We start from the raw sequence: 16,801 nt of genomic DNA, 5'->3' as shown, positions 1-16,801 counted from the left end.
TATAAAAAAATAAGCTCCCTCTTTGACACATTTGTGTTTAGTTGTCGGGTAATTGTCACTGAATTTCGAATGAAGAGAAAAGTCACATCATGTGTGATAACCATTGTTCTTTGTTTTCCTGATCGATCATTGTTGCGACGTCCGAGTACTCGTGCCCATTCCTATTAAGGACCTTTATTTTTTGTACCTTGTGTGGTTCCTGTTAAGTCAGCAGAAGACTGAGGTAGGTATGATTAGCATGACGAAACAGTAGCCCATTCATTTGGGGCTGCATGCAGCAAAACAGGGTGGACAAATGCATACTAAACTAGAGAAGTTCAAAAGCCAGAGTGTGTTTTCAAGAAGCAGGTTACTGCCCACCAAAACGTCTGTTATCAAGTCCTACTACAAGACTATATTCAGTAGCAGACGGGAAAACAAAATAAGAACAGTAAATTACAAACAATATTTGTTGAGTTGATTTTTATTGGTGCTTCCTAAGGCAAGTATATTTATTACTATTGATCATACTTCAGGTTGTTGGGTTTTCAAAACCTTTTCAAGACTTGTCAAGAAAATGTCCTGATCTTATTTAATTAAAGGGTTAGTTCACTCAAAATTTTAATTCTCTCACCATTTACTCACCTCCACATCTAAGTTGTTTATGACTAACGTCTGCTGAACACAAACAAAGAATATCTCAGCTCTGTAGGTTCATTCAATGCAAGTGCATGGTGGCCAAGCCTTTGAAGCTCCAAAAAGCAGATCAAGTCAGCATAAACATAATCCATCAAACTTAGTCCATGTCTTCTGAAGTGATCCAGTTGGTTTTGGGTGAGAACAGACAGGAATGTAACTCCTTTTTTACTGTTCATCTTGACAGCAGTCTCATTGGCAATCATTATTTAAAGCTCAATTGCACTTCCTATTGCACCATCTAGCGCTCTGGGCATGCATCAAGCATTAGGAAGTGTAATTGAGCTTGAAATCATGACCGTGCTTAGAGACTGCAGTGACAAGATGTACAGTGAAAAAGGAGTTTTATTTTTATCTGTTCTCACCCAAAAACAACTGGATCACTTCAGAAGACATGGATGAAACCATAGGAGTCTTATGGATTACATTTATGTTTAATTAATCTGATTTTTGGAGCTTCAAAGGCCTGGCCACCATTCACTTGAAGTGTATGGACCTACAGAGCTGAGATTCAGGGTGTCTTTAGCGATAAAGATCTTTATTTGTTCCAAAAAATGAACTGAAGCATTCCATGTCATGTACAAAGTATAGCTTTTGTGTTTACAGCATAACGGTGAAACTGACATGCTTGGTGTTGTCTTACAGCAGTCATTAGTTTTATAAATGGCATCATGGCTGTGAGAATTCAATTCGGGTTGTGTTCTAAGAGTGGTTGTCTCCATTGTACTGGCTATAATATGACAAATAGGCCTCCGTTGTCCTAGTTTTTACAAGAAACAGAGCTTCCAGTGGTGCTTTCACAATAGGGTTTGTGATTCCTGCTGGAGAATGGTAGCAAGCCTATAATATCTCTGGATTACAGTCCGCTTCATTCCTGAATCGTTACTAGTCATGTGCATGTAGAAATCCACTCTAAGTGTGCTATTGCGAACACAGCAACCAATATTTGCAGTACTTGGTGTTTGTTTCCACTGCTCTCTCCATAGAAAGGAGAACCCATTCACGTAATTGAATTATATCAGAGGCATGAATTAAACAAGAGACATGATTCATTAACATTTGCCGGGTGAAAATAAGCAGTGTCAAAGTTGCTATTGTTTTGTCCCTGTTTGTGTGGTTTCATTGGTTTCACCCAACTCAAGCTAATTATGTTAGACAAATTCTCATTACAAGCAAGAGTTTATGCATGAATTCTCTGAAACAAATAGGAGCTAGAGCCAACACAATGTCTAGCTATCATCAATGTTACAAACGTTAATGATTGCAGAATGAGAGCAGGCTTATGTTTAAAGGAATAGTTCACTCAAAATTGAAAATTCTGCCAAACCCATATGACCTTCTTTCTTTCTGTGGTATCCAAAACAGGATTGTAGGCAGAATTTTAAGTTTCATTTAACATTCAGTTTCATTGTTTAGAAAGAAGATGCAATGAAAGTGAATGATGACTGAGGCCAACATTCTGCCTAACATCATCTTTTGTGTTCCATGGAAGAAAGTCAAACAGGTTTGTTACAATATGAGCAAATGATGACAGAATTTTTGGGTGAACTATCCCTTTAAGGCTTATGATCAAGACTGGATCTAGTCTTTGCTTAGAGACCCTGAGCACTAGAGGACTGGTGGGTTAGTAAGTTGATAGGTGAACAGGGACTGTTCTTGCCAGAGGCGATCTATCAAGCTCTTGCTGGCATATCTAAGGGCTTGCTTCACCTCAGCCAAGCCTGGGCCTAGGGATCCAAATAACAGTGTACGATAACTGTTTGCTTAATCACTGATACAGGAAGAAGGAAATTAGTTGACTGTCAATGGGCTCCAGGAAATTAAATATGCTCAGAACACTGAACATAGTAGAAGGCGTCACCACTTTCCATGCCTGTGAAGTGGCTGTGTTTTAATACCGTTAAATTTACCTCTATGCAAATATTCCCAAATGTTTGTATGGATTTTTCAGACATTCTTTTCCAAGTAAGTTTCTTTCCTCATTGAAGTCAGGTTAAAATATTGATATTAACAAAAAATATCTGACTTTATATGCTTGTCTCCTTCTTTTCCAGTTTCTGTGCCTAAAGAACATCCGGACATTTCTGAAAGTGTGCCACGATAAGTTTGGCTTGAGGAACAGTGAGCTGTTTGATCCCTTTGACCTTTTTGACGTGAGGGACTTTGGGAAGGTAAGGAACAGTGATTTTGCTGAGCACATTTGGAACTATTCATTTTTTTACACCATCATGCTTAACTCTCCGCAGCTAAATGACATTAATACCATGTGCCCTTTTATGGGAGATTAACCTGTAAGTGGGGCTATTGTGCATCAACTTTGTTCCACTCCTTATAATCCTTATACACACACATACTCACTCAATCCATTAATGCTGGTCGGGGATAATATAAAAGTGTGTATAATGCTCAATCAGTCCTGTGTGGATTTCTTCCCCCTAGTCTTATCTCCTCCACTGTGAATATTCACACGCATATTTGGTCACACACCTTGGCTTACAAGTGTGCCTGTGTGTGCCAACACATATGTGTCGCTGTCCATATGGTTTGTTTTTGTGTGTATATGTGTGTGCATTTGTGTTTCCAAGAATTTTCAACAATAGACACTCAATATGACAGAATTACAGCTTTTACTGTGATTTAAGGGCAAGTGGTGGAAGAGCTCGTCACAGTCCTCAGTGGCTCTGCTATCTTGCCGATGACTTTGCTCCTCAGTATTGAGTATCTAAGGGGTCTTACACACTAGAATATATGGTTCAGGCCTTTTCCACCCACTCAAAACACACCTTATCCTATTCTTCAAAGTGCTTCAGAGCTTATTCTAGTTTGTAAGCGCCCTTATGCTGACTTTGCCCTGACAGTCATCCAAGTATTGAAGAATATTTGATGTCATCAAGAACAGCTAAATGCAGATCTTTAATCACTATTGCAGTTTAGTCAATGCACTGACCCCCATGATAGAACTCATTTTTAATTCTGTTTCTGAGCATATCTTCATGCAGGGTCAGCTTGATGCCTATTGTTATGATTGAATATTATTCTATTTTAATTATGATTATCATTTTAAAACTACTGTTATGTGCTGTGTGAAAGTGAAGAAAAGACAACCTTCTTAATATCGATCATTTTGGTTGCATGAATTGATTGGACTTCATTAAGTATTTGCAGGTGCAAAGCACTTCGGTTCGACCATTGAAAAGTCTCAACGCCATTCGGAGCTGTTAACTACAGCTCAGCAAGCATGTCCAGTCATTTCCCCTCAGCAGGGAGCACGGTCAGGAAAGAAAAGAACGGCAAGATAGTAGAGAGCTTTGGGAAATCTCAAAGGGAGGGGCGTAGACAGCGAGATTAAGCCTTCGGCAGACGGTGAGCTTTAATGGATAATGTTGAAGACGGTGAGCGAGAGTCAATGAGCGCACTGAAAACAATATTAAAACCCTCCAGCAGTCCGAATCAATCAAACACACCCTCAACATGTCAATGTGTAAATTGTGTTTGCGTCGATTCGAAGGTGTCGGGCTTGTCCCGTCATTGATTCTCCATTAAGGGCAGCAGCACATTATAATATATTGAAGCAAGCAGCTCGATGTCAATGTGGCAAACATGCAAGTAGTCTACCTCCTTATAAATGAAGAGAGATGGGTGCTTCTGAAGCTTTAGAGCTTAATGATAGAAAGCATTTTTAATCTTTGAATAGCACATACATTGTTGAACTCTTACCCCGAGCAGCAATATGTCTCTCAGGATTGTCAAGCTCAGGGTGCCTTTTATTGGACCGGAAAGATTTTGGTCCTTTGTGTCCTTGCAGTTGGTGGAATGATGGACATGTCTGTAGCCTTTTTGGACATGGCGTTTAGCAACGTTGTCTGTTATTTGTTTTGCTCTCTCAGACTTGGAATAAAGCCAAAGCAATTATTCATAAGTGAGTTATCCACAACTCTGTCTTCTGCAGGCTGTCAAACTTTGTGTTGTGGCACACATGCTTCCCAAGTAGGACTGGGCAATATTTGGAATGTTTCACAATAAATTCACAATGATTTTGAAATTGAGAAATTTCGTAAGTACTACTAATCACATTGAATTAAACACACTTTTTATTTTGCCATTTAATAATAAAAAATTTACAAAAGTTTCCTAACGAGCGTGTCATTAGACAAGTTTCGCAACCCTTTTCTCGTGACTTATTTGTAAGAGAGCATTAACCATGTCTCTCTTATAAACTTCAAAACTGAAAATGTTTGAGTTGATAACTAAGTTTGATTAATTTCCGTGAATCAGTTCAAACAGGAATCAGGAAGTTTAAATTCAGCGATTAGTTTGTGTCATCACTCAACAATGTTTAAGGAAGTTGTCGTGACATGTTATGCCATTTCAGAGCAAACACATACATTTGAGATATACCTGCCTTGAGCTCAATCTCAAAGGAGCAACTTTAATCCCTCACTCGTAATCCTTGCACTCCAATGAGTGACGAAGGGCTCAATTTTCATGAGCGCGAAGCGCAGCGCTACACGCAACAGCCGTGCGCAACGTATTAGTACATTTTTGCGAGAGCGCAAAGCGTAAATGGCCGTAGGTGGGAGTGTTTGCGCTTTTGTGGGTGTATGCGTGCAAACTGTGGGTGTATTGTATGTTAATGAAGTGGCACAAAGCACAATTTGCTATTTTCCTGAGAAATAGGTCATTGCGCTAAGATGTTTGAAAACCACAGCTCAACTCAGCGCAAAGTTTAAACTCAGTTCCTGCATTTGCAGTTTAGAGATTCCACTAGCAGGTGGTAATAAAGTTCATGTTCAAAAGATTTTAGAACATGAAATTATGTCCCTAACGATCAGAGGTGTAGCCGTCTTATATGAAACAAAAATGTATGAGATTTGTGTTAAACTATCTTTAGGTCATGGTTTATTTTTCAGTTATTATTATTATTATTATGTTTAAATTTACAGTTGTATTTATGATCTAATTTGCAATGGTATTTTTCCACCTGTTGTCACAGAGTGATTTTTAAGTCACTCAAAACGGGCTAGTAAGAAGTTGGAGAGAGTAAAATGTTTTTGAATTGGTATGATTTTTTTGACCACTTTGTTATTTTGATTATATTTTTGTTTCATTTTAATTGTAATTTCAATTTAGAAATATTTTTGGTTGAATTTTTTTGTGTTTCAGTAAATTCATAAAATTTATCGACTAGTAGAAGTGAAGTGCGTGCTGATACAATTACTGTTAATACTAGCCATTATTTGTGTGTCAGTAGATGAAAATGATTAATAATATGTACATTCTCTGTAATTTAACGGAGTCTACATCCAAATTCTGATTAGAATCACATTTTCCATGCGTATATATGGAGTGTGCCACTGTCATAGAAATATGCCTGACAATCATCAAGAATGCAGTTATTGCACAAAAGAATGTAATTTAAATTCTTCTAATTCATTGCATACAGTCCATTTACACTGCCAAATTCTTTTGAATGTGCTTTCTTGGTTAATATTGCTGGTGCTTGAGGGAATGGACTATATAATAGGACACAGATCGTGGAATAACCGGTGAAAACCAGCCCATTTGTGCATTGCAATTTTGTCAAACACACTTGCGCCTAGACCAGTGGTTCTCAACCTTTTTTGGATGAATGCCCCCCTACTTCATTCCCTTACCCCAGCCCAATAAATAAAAAATAAATAAATAAATAAAATAAAAAATTCAAAATATAAACATTTTTAAGTTGTAACAAAAATGAATTATATTCTCTCACTCCCCAATGTAGACTGACAAATTTAATAGAGCTCAAGTAGTGATATAATAATATTTATTATGAAACTATTTCCATGTAAAGTACAGTTAGTATTACTATAGTAAATTCAAGGGTGGTGATGTAGAATTATGTTCCAAATTCTAATGGTTTCCGAATCTCACGCCGTGCTTCTCATTACAGTAGTGCTGTAATGATTAACGCTGTGCATATAAGAGTTTGAGACTGGTCTGCGAGTAAAAACGCCCCTGCTCTGCTCTGTACATTGAGCCGTATCCAACTACAGAGCCATATAGGTGCATTAGCAGGGTTTGTGAGCCTGTCTATTTGACGCTGCTAAACCAGACACTTCAGACTGAGGGTGGAATAGACTGAGTGCATGCTTGCACAAAAATACCAAAACTTCATGGCCATGCCCACTGACTTTGTGCTTATGACTTATGGCATTGCACTGCTCTTAATGCTAGCGCTCTTAAAATAGGCCCCTAAGGGTGACTCCCTCTTTTTTTTTTTTACTCACTTTGTCTCCATTATTTGGAGAACACAAATTTGTCCATTTAGCGTGAATGTTCAAGCTCCAAATGCTCTCCTCATCCCCACTTCATTACTCTTTCCTGGGTGGAGCAGCTACAGAGACACCTGCCCCTCCTTATGCTTCAGGTAATTGCCTCTTGGCCTTTTCTACATCTCACTGCTTTTAAGACTTTCAAACGGATGGCTCACCCCGAACACCCCACATTTCTCACTAAACTCCGGCAGAGCGCTCCTGTCATCGTCCTGATGCTTCATGCCCTCCGCTATTCTGTCAGCCCATGGGACACTACCTTACAACACTCACAGATGGACCCAGATACTTCTCACCATTCCATATTCATTGCAATATCATTACTCATAAACATTGTGTTCTCTGGGGTTCGCTTTCGATTTAATGTGCGATGCAAACTAAACTGATTCTGTCTATCCCTCCTCTCCTAATTGGATCAGAGTATGCAGTTGTTATCATTTAAACGAACACCACAATCACTTCAGTTCACGTCTTTGCAGCAACTAGCGTGATGACACTCCACCTGTTCGCGACCTATTTTTAGCTCAGTGATTCACAACATGTGAATCAGACAGATTGAAGACAACTTTGATTAACGGTTGTTAGATTGCACTCAATTTGACCTGCCTCATGGTGGTAATAACAGGGCCGGTTATGACATCGCTGTTCTACAAAATCGTATTGACTTGCTCTCTTTTGTTTAGTGTTGTCAAAATTATCCCTCCTCTCTATTCAAAGACAAAATGACCTCCCAGTGGGCTCATGTGGGCGTGCTCCAAATTAACAGTCGGTTTCATGTGGGGGCAGGATCAGTAAAAAAGCTTCTTGATTGACACCGCTGGGGTTAGTAGGAGGCTCTTTGGAGAACACTGGGAGTCAAATTTCCATAAGATTAAATAAGAACAAAGGTTTAGAGATAGAGTTGGTATTTTTGATTCATTTCAACTAATCAGTTGTTTCAAACTGTCCCTTTCAACACACTCTTTCCGTTTGCGCCATCACTTAAAAAATGTTTGGAAAATTCCTACATGGCATTTTTCAAATATTGTAATGTTTTAAGATATATAACATTTCTTTTGCTAAATCCCCCACTTTATTTCTAGTATGATCAGTCTATTTCAGTCTATTTTTGTGTGCTAAAACTGTTTGCAGAAGCAGTGCTTATTGTTTTTCTATTTTACGATTGCAATGCAGTGACATATCATATTTGCTCTCTCCTCTTGAATGTATTTTTCTACTAAAGTATATATGAGCTCTCCTCTCCTCTCTCTCCTCTCCTCTCCTCTCCTCTCCATAAATGTGTCTTATTATAGCCAGTTACCAGGCACTCTCCACTGCTGCAGAGCACTGCTCATATACCTGTAACACCCTGCTTTGAGGAAGTTGCTAAGAAACAATGGCGACATTAACAAATAGACTCCCAGTAAAGGTTATTGCGGTGGTTCTAATGTTGTGGAGCCAAGCTGAGACAGCTAAAAGCCGGAACAGGACTTTTTTGAGGTTTGACTGAGGTCAGATTGGTCTGATATGATTTTTCTTCTATGTTGAGGTCAATGCCCATGTGACTAAAAAAGTAATGCTGAGTGAAGCATCTACTGCTAAAAAAGCATGTATAAGCTTTAAAGATTTAAGGTTGTCTTCTGTTGCCAGAAAGGTGCAACTAATGATTATTTTGATAATAGATTAATCTTCGAAAATTTATTTGATTAATCTGATATAAAAGTGAAATTTTATTCCCTGTCTTTTATTTAAATGTATTGATAAAATATTTGAATGATTAAGGGCAAAACAATTTGGTTTGATTCACAATAATGCAAAATAGTTCATTTCTATTTCTTGTAAAACTTACAAAAGTACTGTCCATTAAAGTGCAAAATGGCCCTTGAGAGATGGGATTCTTTGAAGTGATTAACATAAAGTGCTCACTTGCGCTGGACAAATTAGGTCACTTTTTTCTGCTTTAACACCTCTTGGTCATATTTCAAACAAGTTATCATGCAAACACATTTTTCACTACTACTTCTCTGTGCCTGCCGCCCGTATCATATAATCAATAATTAAATTTTTTGTTGATTATTTTCATAATTTATTATTATCTATTTTATTAATTAGTTTTTGCAGTCCTAGTTGCCGGCCAAAAGCATGTTTAATTTACTATCATATGGAACTAATAATTTTGTCCTGTCTTTTAAACATAGGAAATATTTTATTTATTTATTTATTTTTAGGATAAACTACTTCAGCTTATAGCGTGGGAATAACCCTAGGCCATAAAATATTTTCAGTTGCAAATTGCTTTTTCGGAATCAATCTGGTTTTAAAGTTTCGCTTCCATCTTCAACGGCATCTCTGTTGAGAATTAAACGATATTAAGACAATACAATTTATAGCTTGTATTTGTTTTTGTTGTAGGAAGCCATTCCGCCCCACTCGGGTCATTAAAGAGAATGTTTCACAATGCAGAGAGCAGTATCCCTTCCTTAAATAAGTGCCGTCTGCCTCTGTACCCCTGTGACACCCTGTTCCCCAGTGACTCCTGTCCATCAGGAGCGAGGCTGCATGTTTTAACAAAAAGCTGCCAACACAATAAATTATTCATCCAAAATGTCTCACGCTTGATGATAAATCTCCTGCTATAAATAATTAAAGGGAAGTACCTGCTTTCACCCCCCACCCCCTTCACTCTCTCCCTTAAAATGCCTCATTAGCCCTTACCTGTTACCAGAACAGGTGGTTGTCAGGTGCTGTTTGTCATCTGGGACAGCCATACTGAACAACTGTGTAATTATCTCAAATATATATTGGCATTCTCCTCATGAGTTTGACTGTTTTGCATTAGACATATCCTAGAACATCTTTTGAACAAATCTAATCCTATCTATAGAAAGGACAATTTATAAGAGACAGAAAACAACGAGGAGTAGGTGAGGGTGGGACTGGGAAATGACCCAAGCTGGATTCGAACTCTGGTCACCCCAACTTAAGCGCCACTGTGCAGCATGTCAAAGCTTGTAGACTATTAATTGTTATTACATGGATTAATGATTAAAAACTGTTCCCTGCCCGTATTTCTTGGCAGTGTTAGCTAACCGTACTCTACTGTGTTGGTAAAATTCTGTTAGTGATGTGTTGACTCACAATCTATCATTTACTTAGTCCATTTTCATTCTGATTTTACAGCACCACAATGGAAAAAGAAACCAGCACGATGGTGGAAAAGTGACTAATGTGTCAGACCATTTGGGCTAACTGCTAGACCATGGCACCGACTAGAAAGGATTATTTAGAGATGAAACTGTGGCCTAGTTTCAATTGTTTGTTTATTTATTTATTTATTATTATTTTTTTATCATAGTCACTTTTTCTCTTGCTGGCTATCATATCAACAATAAATACAACATCAAATTTTCATCAACACTGTAGCTGCATACATGTAATAAGCTCTTCTGTGTTTCCGGCATGAAAGCAAAACGGGAGCAATATTTCATAAATCTGCCGAGACAGGTTTCCCAGAATCAGCTCTTTGTTTTTATGCGATTCTGTTCTCTGACAGGAGGTGATGACAGGCAGCAGTGTTTAATTTTGCAGAAAGAGAAATGATGAACTGCTGAACACATTACACACAGAGACCAAAAGCGCCCAGCACAATAAAATCTACATTGTGGAAATAATTGCTGCTCTTTTGTCTTCCCTTTGAGAACGTAACACTGTGGTGTTAACAACAGAAGTGCACAATGTCCTCTGCCGTGTTTCTTTTTGTAGATTCCCTACACATTATCATGCTGCAAAGTCCAAAAAGCAGTCAGATGTTGTATGGATAGAAAGAGAGGGAATTTTTAATGTGCTGGCTGGTCTTAGTGTGTCTCCAACATGCCATGGCAGTAAAGAGGAGTCATCCAGGAAGAGCAGCTCCCCTAAAGGAAGTACTTCCACATTCAGATGCAGCCGTGAGCCATGTGCAGAGCACTCACATTATTTCTCCCTCTCTCTCTCTCACTGTCTTGCTCCATTTAATTCCTTTTCTCTTGCCTCTTAGATTGCTGCAAACCTAAAGGAATTTCACTGATGGACAGGTAAATTTTTTTGTGGTTTCGGGAGCGTGCATGAAAATACCTTGACAGTGTAGGGATTGTTCCTTCTACATAAACTCTAAGATCTGTTGTATTTTTAAGATTCTGCTGAGTAGGTCGATGTAGGTAGTAAACTGTACTTTTGCTGACCTCTCTGCCCCAAAGAATAAGTATGGAGTAAACAAGAACACTGCTATCCGTGTTAATCCCTTAAAAATGACTCAGCCCAGCTTTTCACAAGCCCAGCAATGACCTCACCGTAGAGAGACTCTGCGGTATCTGTGGTTTTTCAGGACTTGGGATAATATGTATTAAAGTTTTAGGAGGCAGGGACATCATTCAAGGTGAAAGCTACTTTAACTTTATCTGATTGTGCTACTAGAGTAATCAACTAAAGACAAAGATGATCTGTTTTGATTTAAGCTTTGATTCATCAAGCAGCCTCAAGGGCACGAAAACTGTTTGATCATATGGTGCACCATCTAATTCAGTTAATCCAACCAAGTACGGAAACAGAAAAAAATAAATAAATAGATGTATCTTGCCCAGATTCAGAGGCAAAATACAGAGTGCAAAATTCTGACAGTTCAAGAGCCAGAGTTTGCTTTTAATGCTCTCTTTCATGATACTCTGCAGAGAAACCTGAGGAGTTGTGCATGGAAAATAATTAACTCCTCTAAATGTCCGTGGGAGTACATTAATTCCTCTGGTGCCCATTTAAAAGCACTATTGCCCTCTCTCTCTTGCAGTCAAACTGATCAGGAATTTTGCTTAATGAAGCCTACTGTGCCATTTCTGGGTTTCAGGCTACTAAAAGCCATAAAAGTAGACCACAATTGGATCTAATCTGCTTTTATATTCCCTTTCAAAGACTTGTGATATGTAAATTGGAACTAATGCATTACGTGCATATCTATTACCCCTGTGCATGTTTATTACAGGGATGTAAAAGGAGGAGGGAGCACAGAGACAGAAGCCTGGGCTTCTATTAGCAGGAGTCATAGTACCTCTTAATATAGAGAATCCATTAATCTGACATTATACACTCCAAGAGTGTCAGTGTGTGGTTATAACCATGAAATTCCCCTTCTCTTAGTTTTCAACCTTTTCTGCCTATATTTTCTTGCCTTCTCTTTGTCTGTATGTCAGTATTTCGCTCATTCCTTTCTAGTCTCTCTCTCTCTCTCTCTCTCTCTCTCTCTCTCTCTCTCTCGTAATAGAGCACAACAGTACAATTCCGGAAGTAATAAATTCCATTCATTTTATCCATAGAGAAATCGATTGTTATCAGTTTTTGTATAAACCTGTCCTCACAGACATCTTCAACAGCTCGCTGAGCCAGGCAGTCATCTCCGCGTGTCTCAAGTCCACCACCATCATACCTGTACCAAAGTCACTTGTGACCTGCCTGAATGACTACTGTCCCATAGCACTGACCCCAATCATGATGAAGTGCTTTGAGAAGTTAGTCATGCATCACGTCAAGACCAGCCTCCCTAACACACTCGACCCATACCAGTTTGCATACCATCCAAAACAATCTATGGACGATGCAATATCCTCCACCCTCCACCTGGCCCTGACCCACCTAGAACATAAGAACTCATATGTAAGAATGATGTTCATTGACTTCAGCACAGCATTCAACACAATAATCCCACAAAAGCTCATCAATAAGCTGAACCTGCTGGGCCTCAACAACTTCCTCTGGATCCTGGACTTTCTAACTGGAAGACCTCAGTCAGTCCGGGTCGGCAGCAAAACTTCCAGCACTACCACACTGAGCACAGGTGCCCCCCAAGGCTGTTTGCTCAGTCCACTGCTCTTCACACTGCTGACACATGACTGTACTGCCAAGTCCAGGTCCAACCACTTCATCAAGTTTGCGGATGACAGAACTGTGGTAGGCCTTATCAGTAACAACGATGAAACACTCTACAGAGAGGAAGTGGCACAACTGCCTGAATGGTGTAGTGCTAACAACCTGTCCCTCAACGTGGAGAAGACAAAGGAGGTTGTGATGGACTTCAGGAGAAACTCCGTTGACCACCTCCCACTGACCATCGATGGCTCAACCATGAAGAGAGTCAGCAGCATTACATTATTGGGGGTGCACATCACAGAGGACCTCACCTGGACCACCAACACAGCATCAATCTCCAAGAGGGCCCAGCAGCGCCTCTACTTCCTGCGCCAGCTGAAAAGAGCAAGTTTCCCTCCACCCATCCTCACCACATCCTACAGGGGCACCATTGAGAGTGTGTTGACCAGCTGCATCACCATCTGGTATGTGAACTGCAGCGCTGCAGACTGCAAGACTCTGCAGCTGACAGTGAGTTCAGTTGCAAAGATCATCGGTGTCCCTCTCCCCTCCATCCTGGACATTTTCCTTGCACGTTGCCACCAGCATCTTGAAGGACCCCACCCATCCCTCCCACAGTCTCTTCCAGCTCAGACGGTACCGGACCATTCGAGCCAGCTCTGCCAGACTGTTCTATAGCTTCTTCCCTCAGGCTGTGAGAGCCCTCAACACCCAGCATCCACCCTGAACCCCTGCCACCTGAACCGAGAACATTTCTCTACACACCCCCAGTCCCACCACATTGTAGGCCTACTGTTGCACTGCACTTAAGCAAATAAATGCATTAACAAACAGTCTGCCCATCATAATGTTGCATATAAGCACTTAAATCTGCTTGCATTGAAGAGTATTTTTTGCAACACCTTACAAACTGGGTAACTGAGAAACATTGGTGGTGCCTTATGGGTTTTTAACATACCCAAAGTATTCCCACACTTGCCCTTTCCAACATTCAACTTTTAGCCTTTTCAATATACATTGCTGTTCATTTTCATCTGAAAAGAATAAATATGCTATTTATGCATAAATGTTATTATATTATGGTGAACATTTCCAAACAAATGACTAAGTGCAATAATATAATAGGTGCCATAATCTTGTTGGGCCTCATGTATTCAGATAGAAGACAAAGGCAGGCCTAACAGTCAAAAACATTCCTCAAGCCCCCTCCTTCTAAGTCGTAAATTTTACTGACAAAAATCGCGCCAAAATCAAACAAAGGGAGTCCAAAACAGACTACAGATCCATGAAGCCTTGCCCACTAAAGGATCGAGCACTCAACTCCTATTGGATGAGGCACACAACAGAACGTCCCTCAAACATGACATCATCAGGACTTCAAATAATTCTGAAATGCTTCCAAAGTGGCTTCCAGCGACTTAGTTCACCGAATACGGACGTAGCTTTTTGCTGCTCTCCGGTGCAACCTCGTGGCATAAGGAAGTAATGTCCGACTTGAAACTGTAGCCATACAATCTCCATCTCGCTGGACGAGTTGAGATTACTCTGTGTTCAACCGAACACTCTAACGGATCCGAAGGAGACCGCCGAGCAATTCGCATCTTCATCCGTTGGCCTACAGAAGTGAAGAGATTAAAGATTTCTCTTCCATCTTCAATCAAGTCGACATTTCTGAGTTCTCCGCCAGCCCGCCTAGAATCAACAGCCGTACCGGCCGCCGACAGCGCGAGGAAACGGCTCTCGTCATCACACGAGCCCCAAGAAACCGGGTCAGAGTTAAAGGACGGAGGAAAACACATTCTACCTGTGTCCTCATGCGATTCAAGTAAGAGGTTACGTCTGGGCAGAGATAGAATATTATAGCGTGTTATTCTTGTGTTTCAAGGTTTTTTGCTTGTACAGTTTACGGATCGCCATGTCCGCTCATTATTAATACTCAGGGTATTAATTATCACGAATTTGTTTTGCTGTATTGTGGTCCAACCAAATTGGACTGTTGTGCATTTTCGCCATCGCGGGTGAGACAGCAACTGAGTTCATCCATTAAAGAGTCAAATAACAAGGGACTTTTACGAGCCCCGCTCGTAAAACCGCGTCTCTGAGTGATGAACACGGCTGCTTTATCTCCAGCTATCGCGAAATCAGCTTTCAAGCTGTGACTTAATCATCTCTCTCTCTCTCTCTCACTAACCACACTGACACACACACACACATTGTCACACACACACCTTATGTGTTATAGGATTATTTTATTTCCATATCTAATCATATCACTGTTTAGTTTGTAGTTGTAAGTCGGAAGTTCATTGACTGCATTGTATTAATTATTAATTGATATTACTGCATATAATAAACTTCGTTTATATTACAAAGAGACGTGTGTTGGTTTGTTTTGCATACAGCTGTGTCATGCTGACGGGATGTCAGTGCTCGGATTCAAACCTTCATTCATTGTTTTTTTTTTCCCGAAAATCGATATTCTTCGGATGTCGATTTTCCTAAGAAAACAATCTAATATTGAGACTGTTTTAATATTCGGTTATTAGTCCCTGATTTCAGGGTGGTGCCCCGTCAATGTTAATCCTTATTAATATTCTATTGATTTTTGATAATTGATAATTATCTTTGATTGAATTTGAATGATCAACAAGCTAGTGTTAATTTTAATTAATGTTTCATCGACATTAACAATTAATGATTATCTTTGATAACTGTTGATTTAAAGGATTAAAAAAAGCTAACATTGATTCTCATCAATGTGCTATTGATTTTAATAATTAATAATTATCTTTGATAATTATTAATTATTGCTAATAACCAAACTTGCTCCTAAACGTAGCACACTACATTTACTGGAGTCCCATATGAGGTTTTAATGAGTTAGATACAATTAATTAATTTAAATATTGATTAATAACTACAGAAATAATTATTAATTATTTCTGATAGTAACACTGATCTAAACAACCAGTAAAGCCCTACAATCTATAAAAATTCCCAATGAGAAAACAATAAATTCCACTGTAGTACAGAGTTACCATATGGAAACATAGCAGTTATTCAATGTGGTACAGCATTGCCCTATAACAACATTCATAATTTCCGAGTATTCTGTAAAACCGTGTTAACAATAAAGTTGATCAGTTAATATCAACATCTAAGTTACTTATTAAAGATGCTGCAAAACAAATCATGAAGTAGAAGAAACACCAAAATGTGTTTAAGAAAGAAATCGTCCTAAATTGTGGAAGTTTTACGCTGTTGATGGGGAATAATTTTGTGCCTCTGCATATTCCCCATTGCAATTATTATGGCACAATGCAACAGTTCACATTCTTCACATATTTGCACTTTCAGTGCAACCACAGCAGACAAAGGCAAGTGACGTTGTTTGCATGTAAGGTTTTGGTTGGTAAATCCAAAGAGACAAACTTCAATACTTAACACATTGAAGCTAATGTCTTCTCAGATTTTTACTTAGTTACAGTGATAAACAGTTCTCGCTTGTTCTCACATTGATGACGAAATTGGACTGTTTCAGACCCAAATAATATGATGTGAACAGAAACCAGCAGGGGGAGGATACGAATCCCCAGTTTGGACCAAGTAGCCATTTCGCACTGCCCCAACAAATGTCAGCAACACTTCTAAGTTGGCTGTTGTATTTAGAATGTAGAAAAACACAACTGTCGTGTTCACACTGATGCCAGACATGCAAAATTTATAATAATAATAAAAAAACCTAATAATATAACATGAAAATATTGATTAGAAATGTTTAGCATGTATTCAGTGCAACATTAAGCTATTACTTACTCATTCTGAGAGTTCTGTCGGAGGACAGCAATCCAGCGGCAAAATATATTTTGTATTGTATTGGTCTTAAAAGAGCAATCTGTGGAGCACTTCAGAAGGTGTCTCCCCCATAAGGGTAACCCAAG

At 39.2% G+C, this 16,801-nt stretch overlaps 1 protein-coding gene across 3 annotated transcripts in view; it reads left to right on the top strand.

The window, feature by feature from the left end:
• The window catches only part of LOC127431080 (guanine nucleotide exchange factor VAV2-like), a 306,871-nt gene that overhangs the window by 88,084 nt on the left and 201,986 nt on the right, over positions 1-16,801 (top strand). For all 3 annotated transcript variants that reach the window (XM_051681326.1, XM_051681325.1, XM_051681324.1), the window contains exon 2: positions 2,730-2,846. In XM_051681326.1, the coding sequence (XP_051537286.1) occupies positions 2,730-2,846 (117 nt within the window). The remainder of the gene's footprint in view (positions 1-2,729; positions 2,847-16,801) is intronic.

This window comes from Myxocyprinus asiaticus, chromosome 40 (genome assembly GCF_019703515.2).
Source record: "Myxocyprinus asiaticus isolate MX2 ecotype Aquarium Trade chromosome 40, UBuf_Myxa_2, whole genome shotgun sequence".
In the NCBI taxonomy this organism is placed as follows: domain Eukaryota; kingdom Metazoa; phylum Chordata; class Actinopteri; order Cypriniformes; family Catostomidae; genus Myxocyprinus; species Myxocyprinus asiaticus.
This window is presented reverse-complemented; position numbering and strand designations above follow the sequence as displayed.